At 34.4% G+C, this 25,680-nt stretch overlaps 2 protein-coding genes across 5 annotated transcripts; one reads left to right on the top strand and one right to left on the bottom strand.

Annotated features, from left to right (window-relative positions):
• The first annotated feature begins 427 nt into the window (after positions 1–427).
• On the top strand, positions 428–17,717 carry LOC140045231 (cellular tumor antigen p53-like). Of its 4 annotated transcripts, none has more exons than XM_072090053.1 (13): positions 428–495; positions 1,202–1,323; positions 1,443–1,632; positions 5,492–5,628; positions 6,225–6,306; positions 6,553–6,733; positions 7,134–7,350; positions 7,830–7,957; positions 8,200–8,288; positions 8,754–8,875; positions 14,259–14,585; positions 14,893–14,989; positions 15,347–17,717. In XM_072090053.1, exons 2-13 carry the CDS (start codon positions 1,235–1,237, stop codon positions 15,593–15,595), a joined length of 1,908 nt encoding a protein of 635 aa, XP_071946154.1. In that variant the 5' UTR covers positions 428–495; positions 1,202–1,234; the 3' UTR covers positions 15,596–17,717. The 4 variants fall into 4 exon arrangements, with proteins under 4 accessions (XP_071946154.1, XP_071946155.1, XP_071946156.1 ...); XM_072090054.1 differs by having other exon boundaries at positions 429–495; positions 1,199–1,323; XM_072090055.1 differs by lacking the exons at positions 428–495; positions 1,202–1,323; positions 1,443–1,632 and adding an exon at positions 2,746–3,033.
• A 256-nt stretch (positions 17,718–17,973) lies between these two features.
• Positions 17,974–24,746, bottom strand: LOC140043864 (DNA repair protein REV1-like). The gene is made up of 12 exons (XM_072088340.1): positions 24,620–24,746; positions 24,187–24,355; positions 22,797–23,801; positions 22,308–22,462; positions 22,062–22,181; positions 21,543–21,763; positions 20,933–21,208; positions 20,379–20,744; positions 19,800–20,144; positions 19,371–19,715; positions 18,493–19,112; positions 17,974–18,243 (listed from the first exon to the last, which is right to left on the bottom strand). The coding sequence occupies exons 2-12, from the start codon at positions 24,324–24,326 to the stop codon at positions 18,132–18,134; spliced, it is 3,705 nt and encodes a 1,234-aa protein (XP_071944441.1). The 5' UTR covers positions 24,327–24,355; positions 24,620–24,746; the 3' UTR covers positions 17,974–18,131.
• Positions 24,747–25,680: the final 934 nt, after the last annotated feature.

The raw sequence follows: 25,680 nt of genomic DNA, 5'->3' as shown, positions 1-25,680 counted from the left end.
AAAATTAAAACGTATTTTAATTCATAAATAAAGTGATTTGCACGTACGTCGTACGAAAAGTTCAGACTCAGAATGAGACAACTAGGCTATAACCTAACCTAACATGGAACATTTGTATAAGCGCCCCAAAAAAAAGTCTTTTTTAGTGAAAGACCGATCGAATGCGAAAACTGCATGAACACGTCGCGTGCCCAGTCAAGCGAGGAAATCCAAAACAACAAAGAAAGTTCAACAAAATCGTTAAAAAATAATGGTTTGCAATGAAAAAAAATGTTAAAAATATAACCATTGTATAATTTATAAATTTTGTTAGAGAAAAAAATATTTAAATGGTGTTTAATGACAGTATTTTTAATATTGATGATGTGTCTTTACTAAAAAGTTATTTATAGCCTAGGCCTAGATGTTGAGATCATAACAATGCGCATGCCAGAACCGATATTATTGTTTGAGGGGCTGAGATGGTCTTATAAAGTCATTTTTTAGTTAATTAAGGTATGGTAGCTTATGAATTGTTAACCGAATTAATCCAATGTATCTGTGTAAAATGTTTATTAAGAGTTTGTTTATTATTCAAGTTAAATTTTGGAGTATTTTGACAATAATTTGGTTAGCACGTGGTGAAGGAGCAAACGTTTGGCGATCGTAAAGTGCTAACCTGGGTGGGGATTTCCATAACAAAACCGCCGCCATCAGCATTTTGTGGTTTGGCCTAGCACTTTTAACATTTCGACTTACTACTTTACGTCACTCAGCCTAACCTATTGAAAATATGATACGTCTGTTTCTAGATTAAAGTATATAGGCCTATATTATTAGTATTGTATTAATTTGATTGAATATAAATTTCGTGTTTTTGAAAGCTATTAATTAGACTAGGCCTAGCCTAGTCCTCTAGGGCCTAGTATTATAATTTTAATAAACAAACAGGCTAGCTGGCTACCTACTATTACTCTCTAGTACTATCCTAGGCTACAGTACTCTAGAGTCTAAGCCTAGCTGTAGCACTATACTAGTCTCTGCTCTCTCTTTACTCTGGACTTGTAGTAGAGGCATAGATAGTATAGTAGGCCTAGGCTAGTAGAGTGCGACTGAATTAATACGTTTTGATATAAGAATTTCATAGCTAAAAAGCAGCATTGCTGATATTCTGGTTTTTGCAATTCTTTTAAAATTAAACTGAAAAATTCTCTTCTAGCAGGTCCTATGACCTTTGACCGTTAATACGACAAGCATGGCTGAAGACTTTCAACCCCAACAAAATGAGATGCCAGTGTTGTTTAATGCGTTATGGAACCAGCTTGGTGAGGTAACGCAAAACGGGTAAGTACTAGCGCTGATTGATAAAGCTGAGTTCCCACTTGGACCCAATGCAAGGACGTAGAAGGTTTTTGAACAATATTTATTTATACATTTTTAAAATCATATTCAATTTATTTTAGTACTATGACACCAACGCTTGCAGAACCAATTAGCTATAATTATAATGAAATAAACGATCCAAACAGTGTGAACAGGTGCTTAGAGGAAAATTTGCAGTTGGATGGTGTCCTATATGACCTCCAGCCAAATGTACATCCACATTTTCTTTCGATGATGAACTCGTCCGACTTTCAGTCACAAAACTACTCGGTAAGTAAACATTTTGTCATCAATTATTAAACATTTTCATAAAATTTTTATGTTTTTTTTAATTGTTAACATTTTGAATATGGTGGGTATGATTCCATTATGTTTTCATTCCCTCTACATACCATGTTTAAAACTACATATTTTATTTATCAAATTTGCTTCAATTTCAAAAGGTGCAAGTCTAGTTTTTAAATCCAATATAAAGCTGATATATTTTTCATAATTTATTTATTTGTTTTATTTATTTGGAATTAAATCAGTGGTGCTTAGTGCCACAATGGCGGTGCTTCAATAAAATAAATAAAAAAAACATTAAATAGAAAATAAATATATAAATGCATAAAGAAAGTTAATCAATTGGGTACATATAATCCAGCCACATCTGATCCTCAAACTCCCAGAAACATTTTGGTAGTGTTCATCTAATAATATTGTTTATATTTATATCTGAAAATGACTTAAAATTTAAAATAAACAAAAACATCATTTTGGTATTTCATCATTAATATTTAAAAATACCATTTGAAAAATTATGAATTGAGCTAGAAGTTTTTAGTATTCAATTTGTAGAATCATTTTGAATATATTTCAGTACTTTTTTTAAATATTAATCATTAAAAAAAACAGCATACAAAATGATTCCCAGACAGTATTATGCTTTTTGCACATGCTCAGATCGTATTCATTAGGTTACCGATTGTATTGACGTTGTCTGCTATTAAACAGTACATGTATCTATTGTCGTCTGCTTCAAAACTGTACGCATAATTAATGTCAAATATAGTTCACATTATAATTTTGATCTAAGGAATCGGTCAGCTCATTTGTTAATTGTAAGCTTCTGGTTTCAAGGGTAGTTGAATAATTATCTTTAGAGTTAGTTCTGTGTTATTTATAGTGATGATTCACTAAAGGTATTATGATTCAACCTAGATTAATATTTCATCATCCCTGTCTGAAAATAGACTAACCCAGGCAAGTTCAGACTTGCAAATTGGAATCTGTCCATAATCTGATGAGTCATAGTTTTATATGTGACTACCCTGTAGTTAAAATGGAATAACCTGGGCCTGTCTGTTCTTGTAGCTTACTGTTGGAAGAGATTGGCTGAAACCTTGTTTTTAGCTTTGAAAGTTAATACATTGATTTAAAGCATATGCTCGAAAACCCTATTTCTTTCATCATAACGAAAATAAATTGTTGACACTTGCGAAATTCATAGAATTTTGTTAGTTTTTTTGCAAGATAGTACTTTGTTATTCTGTCATGAGACACACGTCCCTCAATAAGGCTCTAATTTGGGACACATCTTGGATAATTAACTGCCTTTTGAGAGTTGAACCCAGTTTCCTATGTTAGTGCTATTTCGCAATAATAATGAAACACCACATGATCAGTCAAGTAAGTAGTTGTCTTTTATTTTTGGCGTCCCATTCCCGCCGATAGTTTTACCACGAGATGTTGGTCTGTCTGTGAGTGGGACCTCAATTTTCTTGTTGGTCATTTTTCTAATTGGTAGGTAGTTTTTTTGCATGTAACAAGTTTAATAATCTACAGTACTTTATTAATGTCATCCAAATATTTTTTACAAATTTTATTTATGATGATGTTTTATTATGTACCAATTATAAGTATAGGTGTTCATGCTTGGTTCCCACTAGAGACGTAAGCACAATATAAGTTATATTTGACCAATCATAACTGTTGGATTTGACTTGTCATTGGTCAACTTGCTTGCATTGCATCAACAATAGTGGGAACCAAGCTTTAGTAATTTAGTATGACCCTACTTTAAATACTTTTCTTATTCATTAAAGATATATTGTTTCCTGAAAAAATAATTTTTAAAACTTTTTTTTGTTGAATATGCCAATTTAATGTCACATAATAGTTATTCACTTTGACCAAAAATTGGATGGAAAACAGATTTATCTGAACAAACTTTAATTTAAAGACCCCTTCCCTGCAATTTTGGACGTTTTTTGGAAAATAATACATATATATCACTTTAAAAACATTAAACCATGTCATTCCTTGTCTTAAATGTACGTTTTATGGTAAATTATGATAAAAAGTGAGAAACAATGCACTACCTAAGTAGCTTGCGGCGATCGACCTCTCGTGGACGGTCTTAGGCCTAGCCTAGCTAGGCTTAGTTTTGTAGGCCTAGCTGGTAAACATCGGTAACGTACGAACATCATACGCTAGCTATACACCTAGCCTGACGTTGTATAGTTGCTGCATTAATTGTCTTTCTATTTTTGGCAGACTCCGTTGATACAAATTGGGGAAAACCCGGTATTTTCGCTGAAAAGTTAGGAGTCTTCCATTTGTTTTGGCCTCACGATCGATCGAAAAGTGGGCGAATTACAGGTGAAAAACAAAAATATCAATCCGCGCGCAATGCATTTTGGGATTTATAGCGGGCCGCTATAATTATTAGAATCGACTTATTTTTCACATTTTTAACCGTTTAAAGACGAAAAAAGTTATCACAATAGGACCATATAGTATTATTTTTACATTAAATATAGTTTGTGATCTTAAATTAGATCTAAAAAACGTAGGGAAGGGGGCTTTAAAGTAAAAAAATAGTAAAATTTGCTGCCAGTCAGTTTTTGGTGGAGTTTTCGTGAAAACATTTTTGAGTTTTTTTTAATTAGAAAGAAGCTACAAAATGACCTAGTCTGATTTTTATTAACTTTCAAAATACATCTTTAAAAATTGATTTATGGTTTCAAAGTTAAAATTATTTTACATGTATAAAAAAAAATTAAATTGCCTGTTTTGAGGGGAAAATAGCCTTTATTTAATTTCAGCATTATTAACCTAAACCTGTGGTTATTGGTATTTTATGGTTGATGTAGTACAGGAAAGCCTAATTCAATTTGGCGAAAAAATAAACATAGAGCGTGTATTTCACAATTATTTTGAGTTAATAACATAGAGAAGGTTATATACAATTTTATTTAATGTTGCCCCCTAAAAAATTTGGCAGTTATATGATATTGATATAATTTGCTGTAATGCATTATGACATTGAGTTATTAACAACAAAAATAATAATTGCTTCATTGTAATTGTATTCAATTTTTTCTAAATGATTCATTTCTGGTTATTGTATTAAAGTGTTAAATCGTGGCGGCCAAGACAGTGATAAATGATAAACTAGATTTTTGACTTAGTAAAGTCATAGAGTATTTTTAACTAGCTAAAGGTTTTTTATGGGGATATCTCTGGACCCAACAAAATCTCCCAGGGTTGTATATTGACTAGTCTTAAGCTCTGTCTACACTATCAAACTAGTTTGACAAAAAAATGTGATGTGCCCAAATATGGCAGTGATATACCCAAATATAACAGTGATATACCCAAATATGGTAGTAATAGGACATCATCATGTCTATGTATGGGCACATCACTTTTTTTTATTCAGCCATAGAATTTAATTTAAAGTTATATCATATGATCGCCATTCACAATGTTCTGAGGGCGAATAATTAATTAATTTTGGGTTTTCTCCTATTCTGTTTGATATTGACAGGGAATAATTTCGCCAGTGTAACATAGCAAAAAGCTATACAAAACAACCTTTTTGCTAACACATTTCTACAATTGTGTAGCAAAAAATACAATACAAAACTATATTTCTTGACTAAAAAATCAGTTTGATTAGCAATTTTGCTAAACAAAATTTTCAAATGAAATTTTTCCCTGTATTGGAGATCATTTATTTTTATTTTCATGTAGTTAAAACAATGACATTTGTTAATATATTATACTTCCTAATGATGTATGCTATTGTAGTTTTGGTTTACAGATTATGATAATTGATTGAGGATTTATTATTTTTTTGCAGCCACCATCAAACGTGTTGAGTATGAACGCTGTTTCACCAGGAGGAGGAGGAGGTGATGCTAATTACCAACAAGGGGACGCCATGCCGCCCCCACCGTACTCACCGTGTGGGGCGGCCTCACAGTTTATACCCTCAAAGTAAGTATAACAGAATGTTGAGAGACATACAGACAATGACAGAAGAAAGGGATTACAGTAGAACCATTGTTTTATGTACCCTGATTTTACGTTTCCTGGATTTTACGTACACATGAAATCATTTTTAATAATTTTTTACATAAATAGTTTTATTTTCTTACATTAAAGGTGCAATTTAACAACAACAAACTAAAAACCATGGAATCCCACATTTTACGTACTTTCTAATATGTTACAGTACTCTATGCTTTACTAAGGCTCGATCAATCTTAAAATCCATTTTTGCATTGACTAAATCAACTGCACTCCACTTATTTAATGCTAATGTATCTATGTACACCATTTGTCAGTGTATTATACTACTAATGATGAAATTTGCTATTGGCATTTTGCCTGAAAGATCATTTGTGATTTGATTAAATCGTACTTGATTCTGAAATGTCAATATATTTTATTGTAATAAACCATAAAGCTATGAACAAATCTACTAGCAAATTTCTGGTTTTCTGGCATGAATTTTGAGCCATAAAGTAATAGATATATGCCTTATTACCTCGCCAAGTTTATATTTTGCCTTTTTTTTGTGTTCTTTCTAGTACTGACTACCCTGGAAATGCTAATTTCCAGATTTACATGGGGCAGCATGCCCAGACAGTGGCAAAGAGTGCAAGTTGGACGGTAAGTATACATTTGCAGACTTTCTTGTCTAATCTGAATTTCCAGTAATCTAGGGAGTTACTTTGGAGACTTTCTTGTCATACCTTTGGATGGAACTTCTTGGATCTGAGTAGATAAATGCCCTTTGTACATGGTAATGAAACCAGAAAACTATTATAAGTAGCCATCTCTTTGTGTCCTTCTTGGTAAGATCTAAATTTCCAGTAAACTAGGGAGTTACACTAAAAATATTAATTATTTTCGTAGTTTTCTAGCCGCCTGAACAAACTGTATGCAGATAAGGATAAATCATTTCCCATCCAGTTTAAGGCGGAACTAAAACAGAGGGAGCAGTTTTACATTCGTGTGATGCCTGTGTTTAAGAAGCCTGCACATGTACAAGAAATCGTTAAAAGGTGTCCTAACCATACTGGAGAGGACTCGAAAGGTATAGTATGACCAAGGCAATCTAACAGGACACAGAACTCGCCTGTCCAAGATAGGAACAGTTCTTTGATCTTATGTCTGGCTGCGACAATTACCAACAGTACTACACTATGTATTCTCTGTTGCATGCACTGGAACTAATCGTGTTGCAGCCACAGATATACTCTTTGATCTTCAGAGCTCAGCATCCTCTTAGATTGCCTTAGTATGATTATTTGGGTTGGCTCAAGATTTAAAGTCTAGTCTAGTAAATTATTTATAATGTTGTGAAACCTAAGTACTGTACATATTATTACCCCGGCCATTTTTGGATCAAACTTGTATGGAAACATACTCCCATAATGCACATAAAGTTTGATAGTGTAGACAAAGCTTTACACATTTTTTTTTTATTGCGACAGAACCGTGTGCTAAACATCTACTTATATGCGAGCACAAACAGGCGGAATACTGCCAGGATCCGGGCACAGGACGTCTTAGCATCCGGGTGCCTTACGAAAACCCGCAGGTTGGGGCCGATTTCACAACGTATTTATTTACTTTTAAATGCACCATTTCGTGTGTTGGCGGGATGAACAGGAGACCTGCTATGCTGATCTTTACATTAGAAGATCAAAGGTTGGTTTTTTAGTATTGGATTTTCATTTATTGTTAATACAAAAGTCATATGCGTTGACTATGTTAACTTGATAGCAATGTTTGTTCCATGTGGGATATATATTAAGAGATTATTCAAAGGGTTAGTCACCAGACACGATACAGCAGAATGTTTATTGTCACTAGACTTGATACTGGCTGCTTTATGATCATATCTTAATCTCTTTGATTACATTCTGTATATAATTATTTTATATCCAACTCTGTAGAATTCCCTACCAGTTTTCAATCAGAGTGTACTACTCTTTCAAGACCCAGTTGAAATCTTTCCTTTTTTCATTAATTTAAATTATTGCCACTTCTCGTCTATTTTAATTTATGTACACCCGCATTGAGAGCTTGCTTACATGCACTATATAAGAATGAACTATTATTATTATTGGTTTGATATGATTTAGCTTTAAAAGTTTTAATTCTCTGTTTTCATTTCTTTCATTCAGCGGTACTACATTGGGAAGGCGAGTAATTGAAATCCGGCCATGTGCTTGTCCAGGAAGAGACCGGAAGAATGATGAGGCCGAGTCTAATAAAGAAAAGAGATTGAAAGACAAGGGAACGAACAAAAGAAGTAAGATAAACTTAATTATTTCAAAGTTTGTTAAAATTGATAAATAATATATGATAGTGAACTTTACTTTATTGTGCGAGAAAGAAAATTTATTATTTGAATGGAACAGTAGCATGATGCTTACCCACAAATTTGACTATGCTATGTTCAAAGACCATCTGCAAAGACCATCTCTTCAGATAAATACAAATTTAAAAAAAAGATTTTATCCTAGTCATAACTAATTGTTTTATTATTTATAGCAAAAGTGACAACGACACAAACAAAAACAATTTCGCAAGTTGGCAAGAAAAGAAAATTAAATGCAGATGATGAATTGTTTACTATTACAGTAAGTAGCCGACAAAAGCAAACTAGGATTAAGGAATAATAATCAATTGATATACAGTTTATAGGGGCAGATTCAAGGCTGGGGCCAGGTGACCCAGGCCCTCCCACAATTTCGAAAATAGAATGCAAAAGATAAGATATCAATTTAAACTCTGCAATTCATTTCACAGTTTTTAGGCGCCGCCTTCACCTGCGCTGCCAAATCTTGGATCCGCCAGTGGTTTACAGTACATAGTTAACGAGTAGTGTACGTAGATCACACAGCCAATGTTGTGGACAGACGAAATAGCACTGTGGTTAGCATCCCCGACTTGACATGGTTCTTGGGGGTGGGGGGAAAGCATGTAATTGAAAAGTGTAATCCTAGTCCACAGTGCATTGAGACAACATTGTTTTTTTTTAATATACTATAATACATTAACATTATAATTACATTAATATTACAAAATTATATTATTAATTGTAGGTTAAAGGAAGAGAGAATTATGAAATGTTGAAAAAAATAAACGAGGCCCTGGAGTTGATGAGAAGTATACCACCAGATCTAAGGAGGCAGTCCAGTGGTATACACAGACATCTTAAAAAAGAGTAAGTATTGATTCGAACCAACTCCTCTTGAAACCAAACTTTCTGAAATTGCCAGAATGTATTCCAAAAACCGGAATTCACAAACTAATGAAAATACGTTTGAAAACGCCAATGCATTTTTTTTACGTGGTCGTTTTGGTGTTACAAACTTTAGTTTTCATCTCGTGCACAAAATAAAGTTAGTATAAAACAGTATTTTAAACATCAACATTCTGGATTCTTCAGTTCAATATACTATGATTTGGAAATTTTTCGAAAAAAAGCTCCGTAATTTTTGGATTTTCGGTCAATATCGGTAAAATCGACTTAAAATACCATGTATGGTCAAACATGCATTCAGATTGGTCAATTGGTCACTGTAGTGGTCTTTTTGTATGTCTTTGAGTGTCAGTATTGAGTGATGTGTGTTAGTGAAAATAAAAAGTTCATTATTATAAGATAATTTAAGGTTGTATATTGGTGTTGTGTGAAAACCGCAATATTGATATTGGTAGTAAACAACCAGGTATTAATAACATAACAACCATGTTATGATGTATTTTGTGTTTAGAAAAAAGCAACATTGAAATTACTTGTGAACTCTGACCATCTTATAGCATTGGAGAAACAGGACACATTGCAATTAGTTAAGTAAACGGTGAAATTGAAGCTAGATCGCTCACTTAGGTTTCATTTTCAATAGTAGTAGGTAGTAAAAACAATAGATATGTTCATATCAATATCATATATCATTATGATAAGCTTAGCAAGATAAAACATATAGTTTACACAACATCAGGCGCTTTATAAATCCAGGGTATTATTATAAACTTGCTGACATACAGATCGTGATATGGTGTGGTACAGTATTGGCCAATAGGATTAAGTGCAATGGAACTATTAAAAACAAATGGGTTGAACCCAAAACTAGCAAGTACATGCAGAGCACCTAACCAAAAGACCACCTTTTAGCAATGTTGTCTCACATAGCTTTAACAGTAAGATTCTTTTAATTGCACTGCACAGTCATCAGTGGGCATCGTGAGGCCTCAAGATATTTTGGTGAAAGTGCAGAAAAAAATAGTTTTTTATTTTACTGCATTAAGACAATTAAATCATGTAAAAAGTAGCTGATCATGACATCCAGTCAGCTTTTATCAGATTCTATGATAAGGTCATATTTTTCACCTGAAATCAATCAAGCCTATCCTCTTTCATAAAGAACAATTTTTAAAGGTAATTTCAATTTTTTACCTTTTTCCAAAACTAAGTTTAAAAGAAATGTACTAAAAAAATTGATGATTGAAATTGGTTTGAACATCTCTAAAATTATTCTTATTTTTGCAAATTTTTCAGATTAAAGAGGATAAAGAAAGAGAATAGTGATTTGATTGATTGACATGTGTCAAATAAGCTCCGCCCATCTGATATCAAACATGCTATTATCCATTCGACGCATTCCAGAAATTAAGTTTCCAAGTTGTTCAAAAACTCCAGGTCAAAGGTTACAAAAAAAAATCTCAAGGCTGAAATTCTTACACTTAAGAGGTTTAGGATTTGTTCAAACTCGCATTTTTAATAACGGAAGCGTTATGCACGCAGCGTATATAGTTTGTGTTTATTATTTAGCTAATACGCCATCTACAGTCCGTACTGCAAGCTGTAGAGTATTGATTTACAAACATGTTTCTTTGTTTTTGATTGGATCCTGGTTGACAGATGAACAGACATGACCGTGATTTTTACGTTAACCAATGAACACAATTTAATTGCATGCCTGAACACCTTGACTTTTTATGCACCAGATTACCTTGTGCTAGATTTTCAGTGTAATAATAACCTCAGATATGAGAGGAAGAGTTAAGGGTTGTATTCAAGTTTCTTAAGGAGTTATTAAATGTTAGGGGTTAAGGGATGGTGAGGGATGGGCATCAGTCAAGTGCTATTCTGTCAAGGATGGGAAGGGATGGGTGGGTTATTGCTTGTAAAATCAGGTTTAATTCATAATTAGTTATGTAAATATAATATAATTATGTAGTAAATTAAACTAAATTTTCTAAAAATGTTAAAAGGTAAATGCATATATTTTAAATAAAATAGGGCATTAATCATTCATTCAAAAACTAAAAATTCATAATTATTTTTTATACAAAGCAAGACCATAGATATGGCTGCAGTTGCGTGCTTAAATTTGAGTTAGTGTTTACCGACCAACTGACCGACATAGTTAGCTGTAGAGTCATACGTAAATCATGCGTACAATTAAGAAAAGAAAAAACAGAAATGCGGGTATATGAAAGTTTACAGGATTTGAAATGAAATGCAGTGCATATTGCCCATAGTCAAGGAGGCTAGGCCCTATATTTTCACATTTATGGCCCAAAACTACCAGAAAGCAAGCTTGCTTACTTAAGGATTTATGTGCAACACTGGTTAGTAATATAGCGTACATTTTATGTTATGTAACGGTTCTTTTATTAGGTATAGTAACATTTACTAGAAATGTACACATACTAATTGCTATAGCCTTGTTGTGCTTGTACTACTAATCAGGCCTTGTCTTTTGAAAATTATAGGTGTGCTATAAATTGCACTCCTCAATACATTCAGGGGTGTGTTCTGTTTGTATTTTGGTGGTGTGTAGAAGTTTACCAAATTTAAAGCGTGTTGTAAATTGCACTCCTCAAGGGCAGTTTAGGAGTGTGATCGCCTTAAAAGACAAGGCCTGACTAATATCTCTTTCACTGACAAAACCAGTTACCAAATTCACCCTAGCAAACCAACTGGACAAGCAGTTTGCTAGTGAATTTTTCATAATTGCTACTGCTACTAGTTGAAAGTGTTGAAACTATGTTCACTAGTTACACAGTAATTTTGGAAAAAATACTTACTTCTTCAGTGTTCTCCTAATATAGAAGTCCGGCAAATTGACAAAAATATACTGTAGCCTCTGACAGCTCTTGTTTGTTTTTAATGGCTACAGTAGGCCTAACCTACCACTAGTATTAGTAGATATGTGTTTCTTTTATGTCTACATTTGATTTTTATTTTTATTTTCTCTTTAATTTTTTATACCGGTTGGAGACAATTTATTCCGGCAAATCTTGCGGGCAAATCCTGTTTCGGGAGAACACTGTTCTTGGTCTATAATAACATTGACCAATAATAGCATGAGTACAAATTATTTGTTTTGTCAAACTACAGTTTTTCTGTAAAAAGATGGACTGATCTTTTATTTTTGTAAATGAAATAATTATGCAGTCGCATTTCTCAATTGTATTTTTATATTTCATTTTATATCACTTAATTAATCTATTGTTTTAATGTTTGTACAAATTGTGTTTTTTATTTTTATACTGTGTAAAATGAATTCCCTTATTTGGACAAATTGATGAAATGTGTAGGCTATAATGTATCATAGTTTATTTCAATTTTTCAATATTTTTATATGGTATATTCCATATTAATTAATAATTGTTTATCACCCTGTAATTGGTGTTTATGGTGTTAAAAAACAACAAAAACATTTTTGTGTTGAGCTAAAATGGGTAATGTTGCATTTTGATTTTAAGAAAGTTTTGATTGTTAGGTAAGTGGGTATCCTAGGTATTACTTGCTTTAGTAGAATTGTGATAACCTATGCATTTGTGTTACCTTAATTATGTTAAATTTATTGTTTATTAACGTAGAAATATCCACTTTTTTATATTTCAACATTCTGAATTTTAGTAATGTTGTTTATAATGTGTACCTATTATTCAAATATACAGTATGTATGTTTTAACTAGGCATTGGACAAAATACCTAATTAGTTTAAGATGTTGTGTTCAGATGTTTTTTTCCAAAAAGATTTTCCGAAAGGTTTACTGGGTTATTTAAAGTGCATCTGAAATCATTTTATGATGTGTAGTTAGTTATTAACCAGGATTTAATTAATTAAACAACCTCATTTATTTGTAGTTTTCTGTAGATCAGAATTTACAATGTAGTTAGGTTTTATAGTTGGTAGATTGTTTTATATAGTACTAATTTGTGTGTGCTGGGCATGGACAGGGAAGATAACTGAATAGGAGAATGGGATAGCTAGTGAGGAGGATATTGGGATGGCTAAGAAGGGAAATTATGGGATGGTTGAGGGAAGGGAATATTATTTGACGGTGGCTTATAATAAGTGGATCAAGATACTAGGCTGGAATAGCCTAAAAATGAATAATAAAAAGGGGAAAGTTGATACGGGGAAGGGAAAGGCTGTTATAGCCTAGAAGGAGATATTTGAAAAGGGAAGGTTGGAATGGCAAAGAAATGGGTATTGGGAAGGGATGAGGTGGGTGGTTGTGTAAAATAATTTACTAATATATTTAATTAATTAAAATAAACTATTGTGAAGGAGAAGAGAAGTGTATTCTCATTTCTGTATTTTTTGTTAGCATTGCTGTGTTTGTAGTTAATGTTGCTGCTGTTGTGTTGCTGCCTTTGTTGTTGCTGCTGTTGTGTTGCTGCCTTTGTTGTTGCTGCTGTTGTGTTGCTGCCTTTGTTGTTGCTGCTGTTGTGTTGCTGCCTTTGTTGTTGCTGCTGTTATGTTGCTGCCTTTGTTGTTGCTGCTGTTATGTTGCTGCCTTTGTTGTTGCTGCTGTTGTGTTGCTGCCTTTGTTGTTGCTGCTGTTGTGTTGCTGCCTTTGTTGTTGCTGTTGCTGCTGTTGTGTTGCTGCCTTTGTAGTTGCTGCTGTTGTGTTGCTGCTGTTATGTTGCTGCCTTTGTTGTTGCTGCTGTTGTGTTGCTGCCTTTGTAGTTGCTGCTGTTGTGTTGCTGCCTTTGTTGTTGCTGCTGTTGTGTTGCTGCCTTTGTAGTTGCTGCTGTTGTGTTGCTGCCTTTGTAGTTGCTGTTGCTGCTGTTATGTTGCTGCCTTTGTAGTTGCTGTTATGTTGCTGCCTTTGTAGTTGCTGTTGTGTTGCTGCCTTTGTAGTTGCTGTTGCTGCTGTTATGTTGCTGCCTTTGTAGTTGCTGTTATGTTGCTGCCTTTGTAGTTGCTGTTGTGTTGCTGCCTTTTTAGTTGCTGTTATGTTGCTGCCTTTGTAGTTGATGTTGCTGCTGTGCTGCTACCATTTTAGTTGATGTTGCTGATGCTGTGTTGCTGCTTTTGTAGTTGCTGTTATGTTGCCGGCTTTGTAGTTGCTGCTGTGTTGCTACATATTTTTGTTGATGTTGCTGCTGCCGTGTTGCTGTTTTGTTGCTGCGGTTATGTTGCTGTTTCTGTCTCTAGTTTGAAAGGTCACTTCAAGAAAAGGAAGGTTCGAAATACTCCCCCTAACTAAAGGCTGGTTAAATGTAATCACACATTCCTTGTTCTGTGAAAGAAGAATACAAATGTGTGTAAATAATTCTTGCATTGTTTTTATCTTTTTAGGTCTTCTAAACAGTCACAAGCGCCGACGCTTAGTTCATTTCCCAACGGCCCGGCCCTGAATCCCATGCCTTCCATGCCATCATTCCCGTCTTTTGGTAGTTTGCCGTCATTCCAACATATAGTAACGTTACCAGTTCAACATACTGGAGCAGATTTTGCAGATTCGGCACAACCTACGACAAGTGCGGCAGCCAGAACGAATACAACGACTCCAATGGATTTGACTTGTAATGAGGTTTCGTCTAGCCAAGAGCATCCAGAGTCGACGCCAGTCAAAAGGGAGGGGCAAGGACAGCACTACGCACAAGCTACTATGAGTATAGCAAGGTAGTTATATTAAATAGGACACACATTTGTACCTGAACCTTAAACTCTGAACTTCGACCTCTGTCTCATGTTACTATTAATGATATCAACAATTACATTATTCCAATTGGGAATTTATGAAAACGTAGTAGAGCTGTTGCATAGTAGTTGTAACATGCTTTTTCAATCCCAAGATCCAGGGTTCATTCCTGACCTAGTGCTAGGGTTGTAACTCGCAACTCTTTCAATCCACTCTCTCAAGCCTCAAATGAGACTGAACACATGTACTGAATCTTGTTAAAATAGTTGTTATTTTTTTTTATCGTAGTTGGTTATTGTCCATTGGATGTGAAGAATGTACCAAGTACTTTCATGATCAAAACATAATGTATCTCTACCAACTTGAAGAAATTCAGACTCCACAGGTAAGCACAATGGGGGGAAACCACTTGGCTTGGATAGTTGTAATGTAGTTGGAGGTATATCTTTTGGTATTACCACTGTAGCTTGGGTAGTTGCATTTTAGTTTTAGTACTGGAATTGTGGTTTTGTGGTTGACATGTTTGCTTAATAATCAATTAGCCTGAGTTCAAAAAAAGCAAAATTGATCCAATGTATTGAACCTTAGCAAAAGTCAGAAATTCTCTAAGGCTCTGTCTGTGCCCTATGATGAGTGATATAACATCATCATGTCCATATATGGGCACATCACATTTTTTGTCACATAAATTTTGATAGTAGACAGAGCTTAAGTTTTCTATTTATGTGTCTTTTTTTTATAGGATATTGCTGATTTAGGGATTCCAGAAAATAAACGAGACACAATCCGTCGTGCCATCATCAACGTGCGAAGCAGTGACCAGTTAAATCTCTCATCAACACCGACCATCCAAACAGGAAGCAGCATTTCATCAAGTATGCGCGGGAGTGACTTCCCAGGGTTCTTAGCAACGAGATTTACATTGAAGCAAACCTTTTCATTCCTGGTCGAAGAGGAGGAAGACGAGAGAGGAGATGAAGAAGAGCGTTGATTGATTTTAGCTGCACATGAAGCTGCAACATTGGCTGAATATTAGCTGTGACTGGAGCTACAACAGCAGCTGCAACATTGGCTGAAGTATTAGCTGCGACTTGAGCTACAACAGCAGCTGCAACATTGGCTGAAGTATTCGCTGTGACTTGAGCTGCAAATTGAGTTGCAATCCTTTTTAATCGTGGCACATTCCCATCAATATTTACACTTTTTCAATTCAATTCAAAAGACATTTATTTACGTCCAAAAGAAAATAAGTAAAAAAAAAACAGTAATGACACATTTAGATTATTGAAAAACAGTAATGAAAAATCTGAGGTATGCTATATTATACATTGAGAGGTCATAGTTCAATCCTTCCTTTCCTGTAGGCCATTACTTTGTCGTAACATGCTTTAAGATTGTCTATATAAATTATAGACCCTTCATTTTCAAGATGCACTACACCACATTTGAGTCAAAAAGTCATTCTGTGAATTCTCAAAACATATAAAGAATGCACAGAATGACTGTTAGACTCAATAGTGACATGCTGTGAAAACAAAAAGGTCGCTTATATACTGTATCTCTACTATAAGTCTCCAATTATATGTTATCAGTTTATATATTTACCTATAGTTTTAGATAAAACTGTTCATTCTTGAATCAAAATACAATTTACTGGCATAATATTAAAAGCTCAAATCAGTAATTTTTCGCTACTTTGTGTGTTCAATAACATGATTATACAAGTACATTTAGCATTATAAATAAAGGTCAATTTATACTGTTATATACTTGGATTAGTATAGCCACATTTATATATTTATAGAGTAGATGGATTTGTAATTTTTACATTAAAACCTGTTTAAAATTAATATGCAAATTCCTATTGCTTCTAAATTAGAATTTCAAGGAAATCGAACTTGAATGTGAACCTCAGTCTCCGCAGGCATCTTGTTTCAGTGTATATATAAAGTTGCTTCAATAAGTTGTGCATATAGTCTACATTACATACCTTGCGATACACAATTTTTATATCATTTACCTTTTTACATTTGTTTTTTCAAATTACTTTTTAATACAGTATTAATTTTTTACAAAAAGTAGAAATTTTATTGTAGAAAATATGTTTCGCAAACAAAAAAACATGCTTTCAACCATGTCTGTTTGCTAATTAAAACATTCTCAAAAGAAATGTAGCCAACCATTCATAGTGAGGTTACTGTACAAGGATCTAGCTCTATATAGGTACTCAAATCTAGATTAACGAAAGCAATCTTTAAAGCTCTGTCTACACTATCAAACTTTGTGACAAATAAATGTTATGTGCCTATATATGGACACAATGAAATCATATCACTACCATATTTGGACAAAACATCACAATTTTTGTTGTCATACTAGTTTGATAGTGTAGACAAAGCTGAAGTCTAAAATGATTCTGGAAATGTTGTAGTTACGGAAGTTATCACAATGGCATTTAATTGGCAAGATTCGTTGAGCTGTTTTCATATTACATTACTACGAAGGTTCTCTAATGTATATTTGTATATTTGTTTAGTTAGCCTAGCCAACTTTGTGTTTAAAGCTATAAAGCCGATTTGTTGTAATTTTTTAGTTAAATTAATACTACTATAAATGATTAATCTTTTAAAATATATTTTAATCATCTATCTCCCTCTAAAGCCTTGTCTACACTATCAAACTGCATGTGACCAAAAAATGTGATGTGCCCATATATGGACATGGTGATATAATATCACTACCAGGTTTGTGCACATTTTTTTTACAAACTAGTTTAATAGTGTAGACGACAGAGCTTAAGGGAACGATTGGTACAGTAACTAAATAAAGTGAATACATGCACCACATTTTTGTGGGGTGTGCGGGGAGAAGATAATCATTGATCATAGATAGGATAACTGAGAATTTCTACTACATTTTTAATTCCATCTTTTTGTGAGAAAAAAAATTGTAGATGAATAATGATCATGTGTATTTATGCTGGACAAACAATAAAGCTTTTAGTAACTCATGGTTTTGTGGAGAAGACTAAATATAACAATTTTATATAAAGATTTTTTCATTGTTATATTAAGAGAAGAGAGTTTGTACATATAAAATGGATGAAAGAAACTTCCTTGCTTTTTGTAAAATAAAAAGAAATTGTTTTATATACTTTTGGTTTTGTTTTATATGCATTTTTTCAACAAATCCTGTCTTGGATTGTCTTGCACAAAAAGACTACATACAGTACTGTACTTCCATTTTCAAATTTATTCATGATCTTAAATTTTTGAAAACAATTTTTTTTAAATAGCAATATCTTGAAAAAAATACTTATTTTATGTAATTAACATAATATGTTATCTTTTAATACACTTATAAGATCTTTTCTATAAAAAAATATATTTTGTTATACTGTATAAATATTCCATATATAGAATTTCATTCACATTTTTAGGCCTACTCAAATATTATATTTACGTAGGTAATCCCTTAACCTATCCCAAGGATTTTAAAAAATCTCAACAGATGTTGGTGAATTAATATCAACTTATTTTTAACTGGCTGTTGTAAACTTGACAAACTCGGTCTTGTACAAGTGCCAAAGCAGTTGTGTAAGCTTTCTTCCATTTGTCTTCACCCGTTTTGTTAGTGTACCTAGAAAACAAAAAAAAGAGGTTGGCAGATTGGTGTAGTAAGGTGGTGATAGTTTAGATCATTGTACAGCATATACTTCAACCGTTCACCTGCACCCAACCCCAGAATAGCTTTGCATTGATCTACAAAGGGATCAATGCACTGGAATTACTGGAATGAAGACAGTGAGAGATATCTGACTGAAGGAGGTCAAGAAAAGAGGTTGATTCATTAATAAACTGAAAATTAAATGAAGGTTGAAAGGCTTACCTTTTCAAAGCCTTCAAAAGAAGATCTACTTTCACCAGATTCCTTTCCAAGACCAACTCTTGGAGGAATGATACCACCAGACCTAGATCATCATCGCGAGGGAACTCGCTAGTTTCAATCCACTCTACAATAAGAGCCTTCACCTCCTCTACTTCAAAGGCTCCATTAAGATTTGCTCTCTGTGTTCCTTCTTCATCTTTCTTTTTCTTTACATCATTATCTTTGACTTCAATTTGTTCTGCAACTTTGTTATCCTTTGGTTTATTGATATCATTATGATTATTGCCATCGGGTTTATTAGTATCATTGATAATTTTGTTTTCTTTAATTGGACTACTTTTTATCATAGCGTTAATCTTTGGTTGATTCTTTTCAAACAGTTTCCTAGGACTTGTTTTCTTTGGTCTACCTCTCCGCTTGACAGCAAAGGGGCTGAGTTTCCCTGGTGTAAGTTTGCGTGGAGATGGCGAGTGTTTGGTCAGACTAGGCTTAGGTGGAAACAGTTTGACTGGACTTTGTTCATTGATGAGTTGTTCATGTTTTAACTCTTTTTGTAAATATGCCTTTTTTAATTCTTCCTTCATGTCTGGTGGTAGGGCATCCAAACACGATGGTTCAATCTGTAGAAAAAAAAAAGATTTAATTATAATAGAGAGAGTGTGTATGTTTGTTCGTCATAAAAATTATCCCAACATCATGCATCCATACACATACAGTAGGGTATCAAAATGGGAAGGTTTATATGACATTTGTAGGAAGGTTATCAAGTACCAGAGCTGGCTGGAGGAAAGGTACCCACTTCACTGAAGGGTATAGGTATTTGATCTAGTTAACATTTTTTTCCAAACTAAAAATTTGAAACAAACAAATATTTTCACCTGAGAGAGGTTAGGAAGTGCTTCAACTGGTCCTTCTGATGCTTTCTTCTCTTGCATCCTACTCTTTTTATTGGCCAGAAGCTCTTGTACAATATCGTCTGGTAATTCCTTAAGAATGCTTGGATCTACATCCAGTAACTCTTCTTTCTTTGGTGAAGCATGTCCTGATTGCATAGCAGTTCTTGAAGTTGTTGGTTGGTCGTAGTCTGGTTTTGGGAGTTTGACAGGAACTGGTGTACTCGTCAACGTAGGCTTATGGTTTATATTTGTTTTTGTTGGTAAAAAGCTGTTTTGGATTTGAAGCTTTATGTCTGGTGGTAGGGCATCCAAACATGATGGTTCAATCTGTACAGACAAAAATATTAACATGAGATTACCAAACAATCAATTTTTACCGAAACCTAAAACTTTTAACAACAAAAATGTCACCTGAGAGAGGTTAGGAAGTGCTTCAACTGGTCCTTCTGATGCTTTCTTCTCTTGCATCCTACTCTTTTTATTGGCCAGAAGCTCCTGTACAATATCTTCAGGCAATTCCTTAAGAATACTAGGATCTACATCCAGTAACTCTTCTTTCTTTGGTGAAGTATGCCCTGATTGAATAGCAGTTCTTGAAGTTGTTGGTTGATTGTAGTCTGGTTTTAGTAGTTTACCAGGAACTGGTGTACTCGTCAACGTAGGCTTGTGGTTCATATTTGTTTTTGAGGGTAAAAAGCTGTTTTTGATTTGAAGCTTTATGTCTGGTGGAAGTGCATCCAAGACTGATGCGTCAATCTTTAAAGAAATGAAAATACAGTAAACATATGATTGAGAAGAGTTTGTAGTTTTTTTACAGTTACTTATACTCAGTTTTTAAGGTGATTATATGTATTTGGGAAAATAAACCAGTGTTAAGTAAACTGTGGAAGATTATACTGTAGCTACACCCAACACAAATGAGGATGTACATTTAATTACCCTAGTATGCACTAGGCTACACCATTAATCAATTAATTAATTCCATCTTACATCAGCTATAGAAGATGGATAGAAGTCTGACTTTGTAACTGGTTCCTCTTTTGCTGGAGATGGCATCAATGTTGGCAACTTCGGTAGAATATCTTCACCACCGATGTTTGATGTTTCAGTAGGTAGCTTGTCTGGTATAGCAACCTCTTTTGGGATCACATTTGTGTTGTCAATCTGCTTTTGAAGAAAGTTCATCATTGTCTTTGGTGCAGACTTCTTGACAGCTGGTTGAACATCAGGAATTGGAAACACGGATGGTGTTTTGTTACCAGTTGTTACAAAGTCTTTGAGGGATTTAGTTCCTATTGCAGCAGGATGTCTTTGATCTCCAGATTCTGGAACAAGTTTGTTTATTTGAACACCAACCTTCAAACAGAAATAGAGAGTTGATTTTAAAATATAGAGTAGTACAGTAGAGAAGTTGATTATAGTGATGTGAAGCCTAGAGCAATAGAACGATTATGGAATTGAATTTGCTGGAATTTTGTCCTGGCCATAGGTAAGGTACAAGCAAATAATTGTTACATTTAAATTTGTTTGGTTTATTCACTTACTCCTCTCATGTCACTAGGCTCAATCTTTATCTGCCTAAGCAGGCCTAAAACTACTTCCTTGAGCACATTCAAGTCATTTGTGGCCTGCGCTAAGTTGACAGATTTGGCTACATTGTTGCAGATTCCATGGCCTAGGAACTTGGAGGACTCCTTTGGAGCTCCTGGTTTTCGAACCTTCATCTTTAAAGTGATAAGTTTGCCTTTCATAGATATTTTGAGTAGACGACGATGTACCTCTTCTGTGACCTCACTCATAAAAGCTATAGATTCACTTTCCTGTAAAAAAAAAACAACATATCTTCAGAAGTGAAGCTTAGTAGTGGAGCTGTACTTGGTGGTTCCCAATCCCAAGTGTCTAGGGTTCAATCCTGACCTAGTTCCAGGGTTGTAACTCACAACTCTTTAACTGGAAACCTCAAATGAGACATAGTCTATAAGCCTGATAATTATATTATTATAACCATCCTATAATTGGCGAAAATCTCACAAAGAAATCTATCTAAAAAACATGGCCATTTACAAGAGTAAAAAAGGTATTATATGAAAATGAAATAAATTAAAGTTTGAGGTTATGGAAATCAGGAAAATATTATACCACTGACATACATACCTTGGTGAATCTAATTCCATAATTTATTTCTGCAGACACAGACTTCCTTTGCTTCTCCACTTGTATGGCACGCTCATCTTTACCTCGACAGAGATTGTACAGATGTTCACCAGTCTTTGCACCAAATTCTCTTTGTAATTTGAGCATGGTTACATGTTGCAAATCTTCACACGTAGTAACTTTGAGAGCTTCTAAGCGCCTCTTTGTAGACCAACCAACTCCTTCAAAGATAATGTTAGTGTGTGTGGTGTAAAAAGGTTATACATAAAGATACTGGTTTTTAATCAAGATGTTTCTATACAATAGAACCTTATTAAAGGGACACCTTCGGGACCAAACCAAGTGTCCCCTTAATAGGGATGTCCCCTGAATAGTGGTAGGTCGTAGTGTTAAATCACATATTTCTCCATGTTTCTGTGTTGACAGAAAATTATCCCTTTAATATGGGTATCACTCAGTGCAATTTGGGTTCTCTAAGGAGTTCTAATGAATACTGTACTGTACTTCCAATTTCTGTACCTGGTAGATTTCCAACAGGTTGTGTTTTGATAAATTCCATTTCTTGATTGGTTTCCAAGAGATGCTGTCCGTTTGGTTTAGCAATTCTAGTGGACATTCTTGCCAACAGGATATTATGAGCTGAAAGAGTACAAAAATTTATCTAGTTTTAGTATTTTGAATATTGTTCCATGACCACTACAAGTTTAAATTTAGATTGTGTCAAAACACCAGGATTTTGATTTTCAGGAAAAATAAACAACATACCTATACCAATTGAAGCGTTGCACTTTGTTTCTTTGTAAACTTCATCACGTAACAAGGATGCAAACTCAAGAGGGGTTGCCATGGTGTCACTTAGCAACTCAGTGATGTCAACAAACATCTCGTCACAACTGACGGCTTCGATATCATGAGTGTATCTGTGATTTAGAATAAAATATTGTTTTATAAGTCAATGTTATGAACTCTGACCTGTGCTAGGTCATTTTGAGTGTTATCTCTCCATCAGGTCACAGTAGCTCTGTCACTGCCACTCAATCGCTTAATAGTTCTACTGTAGAATGAAACAATCAAATAAATTATATTCCTTGTACAATCACATAATAAACAATTAAATACGGCATTAATAGTTTGTGGACTGTACCAATTAGGGAGAGGGGTTGTCAATGAATTATCTACTTTTAAGTATATCTCACTTTTCAAGGAGAATAAGGCTAAGTTCGGTTTATCCAGGTAAACTAAACTTAAAATTACCTGGCAACAATACCATATAGCTTTTGTGCCACTTCTTTGTACATATCAAAATCATATGGTATTGTCTGAATCGATGGACACCGCTTTTTTGCTTCTCCCATAAACATACCATTCCGTACACCAGCTGCTCTTGCTTTATAGCTACAGGATGCAATCTCTGCAGCAGAATTAAACACACCAGGGTTACTTTTACTTCCATCCGACGTCTTTGTGTCATCCATCATTGTTTTCCCATACTTGTTTTGATAGTAATCCATTTCATATTTCTTGGCTTCAAGATTGACTTGCTGCATGCCATTGCCACGAGAGTGAGTGACAGCAACTGGTTTTCCTCGTAACTCTGGCCGATTGATCAATCCAACCGATACAAAGAAGCAGTCCATGTCCACATGCATAATGTAGCGTTCAGACTCTTTCTTCTTAGTGAATGAATCAGGCTTATGACTCATCAATTTTGGTGGCTTCATGTTATCTTCCTCTCCAAGAGAATCATCTTCTTCCAAAACATCTTCTTGATCTAGACAACCTTCTCTAACATTATTCCTTAAGGAATCTCTTGCTGGAAATGTTCCATCGCCTTGTTTTTGCAACTGCATCACAAGTTCTTTAAACTCAGCTCCCCAGCTGGATATGTGGTGAAGTCTAGAATTATTATAAAACTCTGCAACAAATCTTGGATCACCAGCTTTTGCTGGAGAGGTTTTTTTAACATCACTTGGTGGTGATGGCAATTTCTTGGTACTCTCCACATATTTTTGATGACTATCTTCAGTATTCTGATTGGGATATTCCAATTCTGTTGTGCCTTCCAGATTCTGCTTGCTGGGCAATGCATTACAAATGTCAATATGATTTACTTCTTCAGTGTCAGTGTCTTTTGGCAAATCGTCATGATTTGTTGTATAGTTTACAGAATTTTGTTGAAAAGATAACGACTTTTGTAGAGATGTTCTGTTTTCATAGAGCTGGTAAGAGTCACATGATAACCGACGGCCTGCTTTGATACTGCAAATATAATTTTGAAACATATATTACATCTTTGACTGTATCAAAACACTAATATCTACATTTAAATGTATTGTCCTTTAAAAACATGATTTAAAATGAAGATTAATAAATCAGACTTTGAATAGGCCTAAGAAGTTATTCACTTCCCTAGAAAAAAACAATTTTTTTTTTCAGGGGGGTGGGGGAATGTAATTTGAATACAGTTTGTTCTTTAAAGTTCACAAACTGGTTTATAGATACATTATTATTAGGGATCTTTCAATTTGAGAATACCGACAGTCAGGTCAATTGATGTGTTGTCGGTTGTCACAGTCATGACCCCCGTAAACTCCTGTTGGATTAAACAGGTTTAACATCAAAAACTCTCTATAATTTGATTCACCTGTCCAGAATCCACTCTGGCCTGATAACTTTTTCATTGCTGAGCTTCCTAATCTTGGCATGTGGCAAGTTGGTAGCGATGATGTGTGTCACTTGTGTCTTTCGATAGTAGTGTACAAACTTCCCTCCATGAATCATCATTAGTCTTTTGAGTTCATCTAAAGATGGCACTATATCAAGAACAATAATATACTGTAATTAAGTTGTATAGTAAAAGTATAATTTTACCAGAACTTGTTTTTAAAAGGATCTAGGCTCACACAGACTAGGGTAAGTGGCCAAGCGGTTAAGACAGTGGAACCATAATAACTAGCCATAACATCGGCAAGGGTTCAAGCTTCACTTGCTCTATGGTTCTGTTGGTAGAACAAGTCTTCTCGGAAAATATGTTAGGGCCTTGAAGGTTTCCCTTTAATAGGGGTTCTACCAGATACCTGTGTAGCCATTCACATGGATTGCAACGCCCTCAAAGATAGTGGATCCAGCGCAAGAAATTTCCCGGTTTCGTGGCTGTTCTTTTGTAAACTGCTTGTCAAGCTTATGTTGCTTGGCTGCTATATAGCCGCCCTATGAGGAAATGAAAGGAAAAATGTTAATTTAGAGTGGAACAATTGAAGAGTTTATGTCTGCAAGGGATTTAACTATGCTGAGTAAAAAAAAAAGAATGATTTACATAATAATAACAAAATTTGATTGATCAAAAAGAATGAATAATTCATGAATATCCAAAACCAGATGAACATTTCGAATACATTACAAGGTTAAATTGAATAATGAGTGCATGTTCTTTGTTTATTCTTACTAAACCAAAATATGAAAGAAGAATCGTACTAAAGCACCCCAACCGTCATCTTGGCCTCCACGTTTCTGTCCAGTTCCTCTTCGTGACATGTCAGCTGTGAAAAGTAATCAAACAATCAAAATGTATTTTTTTAAATGGAAGTCAAGCACTACTAGACCTTATTTTGATTAATAATAGTTTAAGGTAGGCCTATGCTAGCTATTATTATTGGGGTAGTCAAAAATTTTACTAATTTACATAAACACTTTATCACACTTTTAAGTTCTACTCTTTAGTTAGGCCAGGGAATTGCAACTCTTTGGTTACTGTAGACCCCACACCCGCTCCTTGCTCCCATAGAGATATTATAGTGAATATCTCTATGTTGCTCCCCTCCCCACCTTTTTCAGCCATGATCTGGCTTGGCCTGGCCCTTGGTTGAAATCTAGCTAGCCTAGCTAGCCCCTAGGCCTAGCTAGGCCTATTACTTAGTTTAACGCTTAAACGGGGGCTAGGAAACATTTTAACAGGGATATTAGCGCACAATTATTAAACTTACATAGTATGCATAATAATTTGACAGAAATACACTGATATTACAGATTAACAAAATTCGCGCGAGTACAGACTTGAGAAATTCCTTGGCTCAAATCCTATGTTTACGTTTTTAGACTGTTCCATTTATATCGATGGGGGAGAAGGGAATTCCACACA

This window comes from Antedon mediterranea, chromosome 3 (genome assembly GCF_964355755.1).
Source record: "Antedon mediterranea chromosome 3, ecAntMedi1.1, whole genome shotgun sequence".
Lineage (NCBI taxonomy): Eukaryota > Metazoa > Echinodermata > Crinoidea > Comatulida > Antedonidae > Antedon > Antedon mediterranea.
This window is presented reverse-complemented; position numbering and strand designations above follow the sequence as displayed.

What these genes read in the sequence shown, in the direction of transcription:
- LOC140045231 (XM_072090053.1), top strand. Translation starts at nt 1,235, where the DNA reads ATGGCTGAAGACTTTCAACCCCAACAAAATGAGATGCCAGTGTTGTTT. An exon ending in TACTGGAGAGGACTCGAAAG is followed by an intron (nt 6,734 to 7,133) that starts GTATAGTATGAC and finishes TTATTGCGACAG; the next exon opens with AACCGTGTGCTAAACATCTA. An exon ending in GCTACTATGAGTATAGCAAG is followed by an intron (nt 14,586 to 14,892) that starts GTAGTTATATTA and finishes TTTTTATCGTAG; the next exon opens with TTGGTTATTGTCCATTGGAT.
- LOC140043864 (XM_072088340.1), bottom strand. Translation starts at nt 24,326, where the DNA reads ATGATGATTCATGGAGGGAAGTTTGTACACTACTATCGAAAGACACAA. An exon ending in CACTTCCTAACCTCTCTCAG is followed by an intron (nt 19,113 to 19,370) that starts GTGAAAATATTT and finishes TTTTTTCTACAG; the next exon opens with ATTGAACCATCGTGTTTGGA. An exon ending in CTTTTGAAGGCTTTGAAAAG is followed by an intron (nt 18,244 to 18,492) that starts GTAAGCCTTTCA and finishes TTTGTTTTCTAG; the next exon opens with GTACACTAACAAAACGGGTG.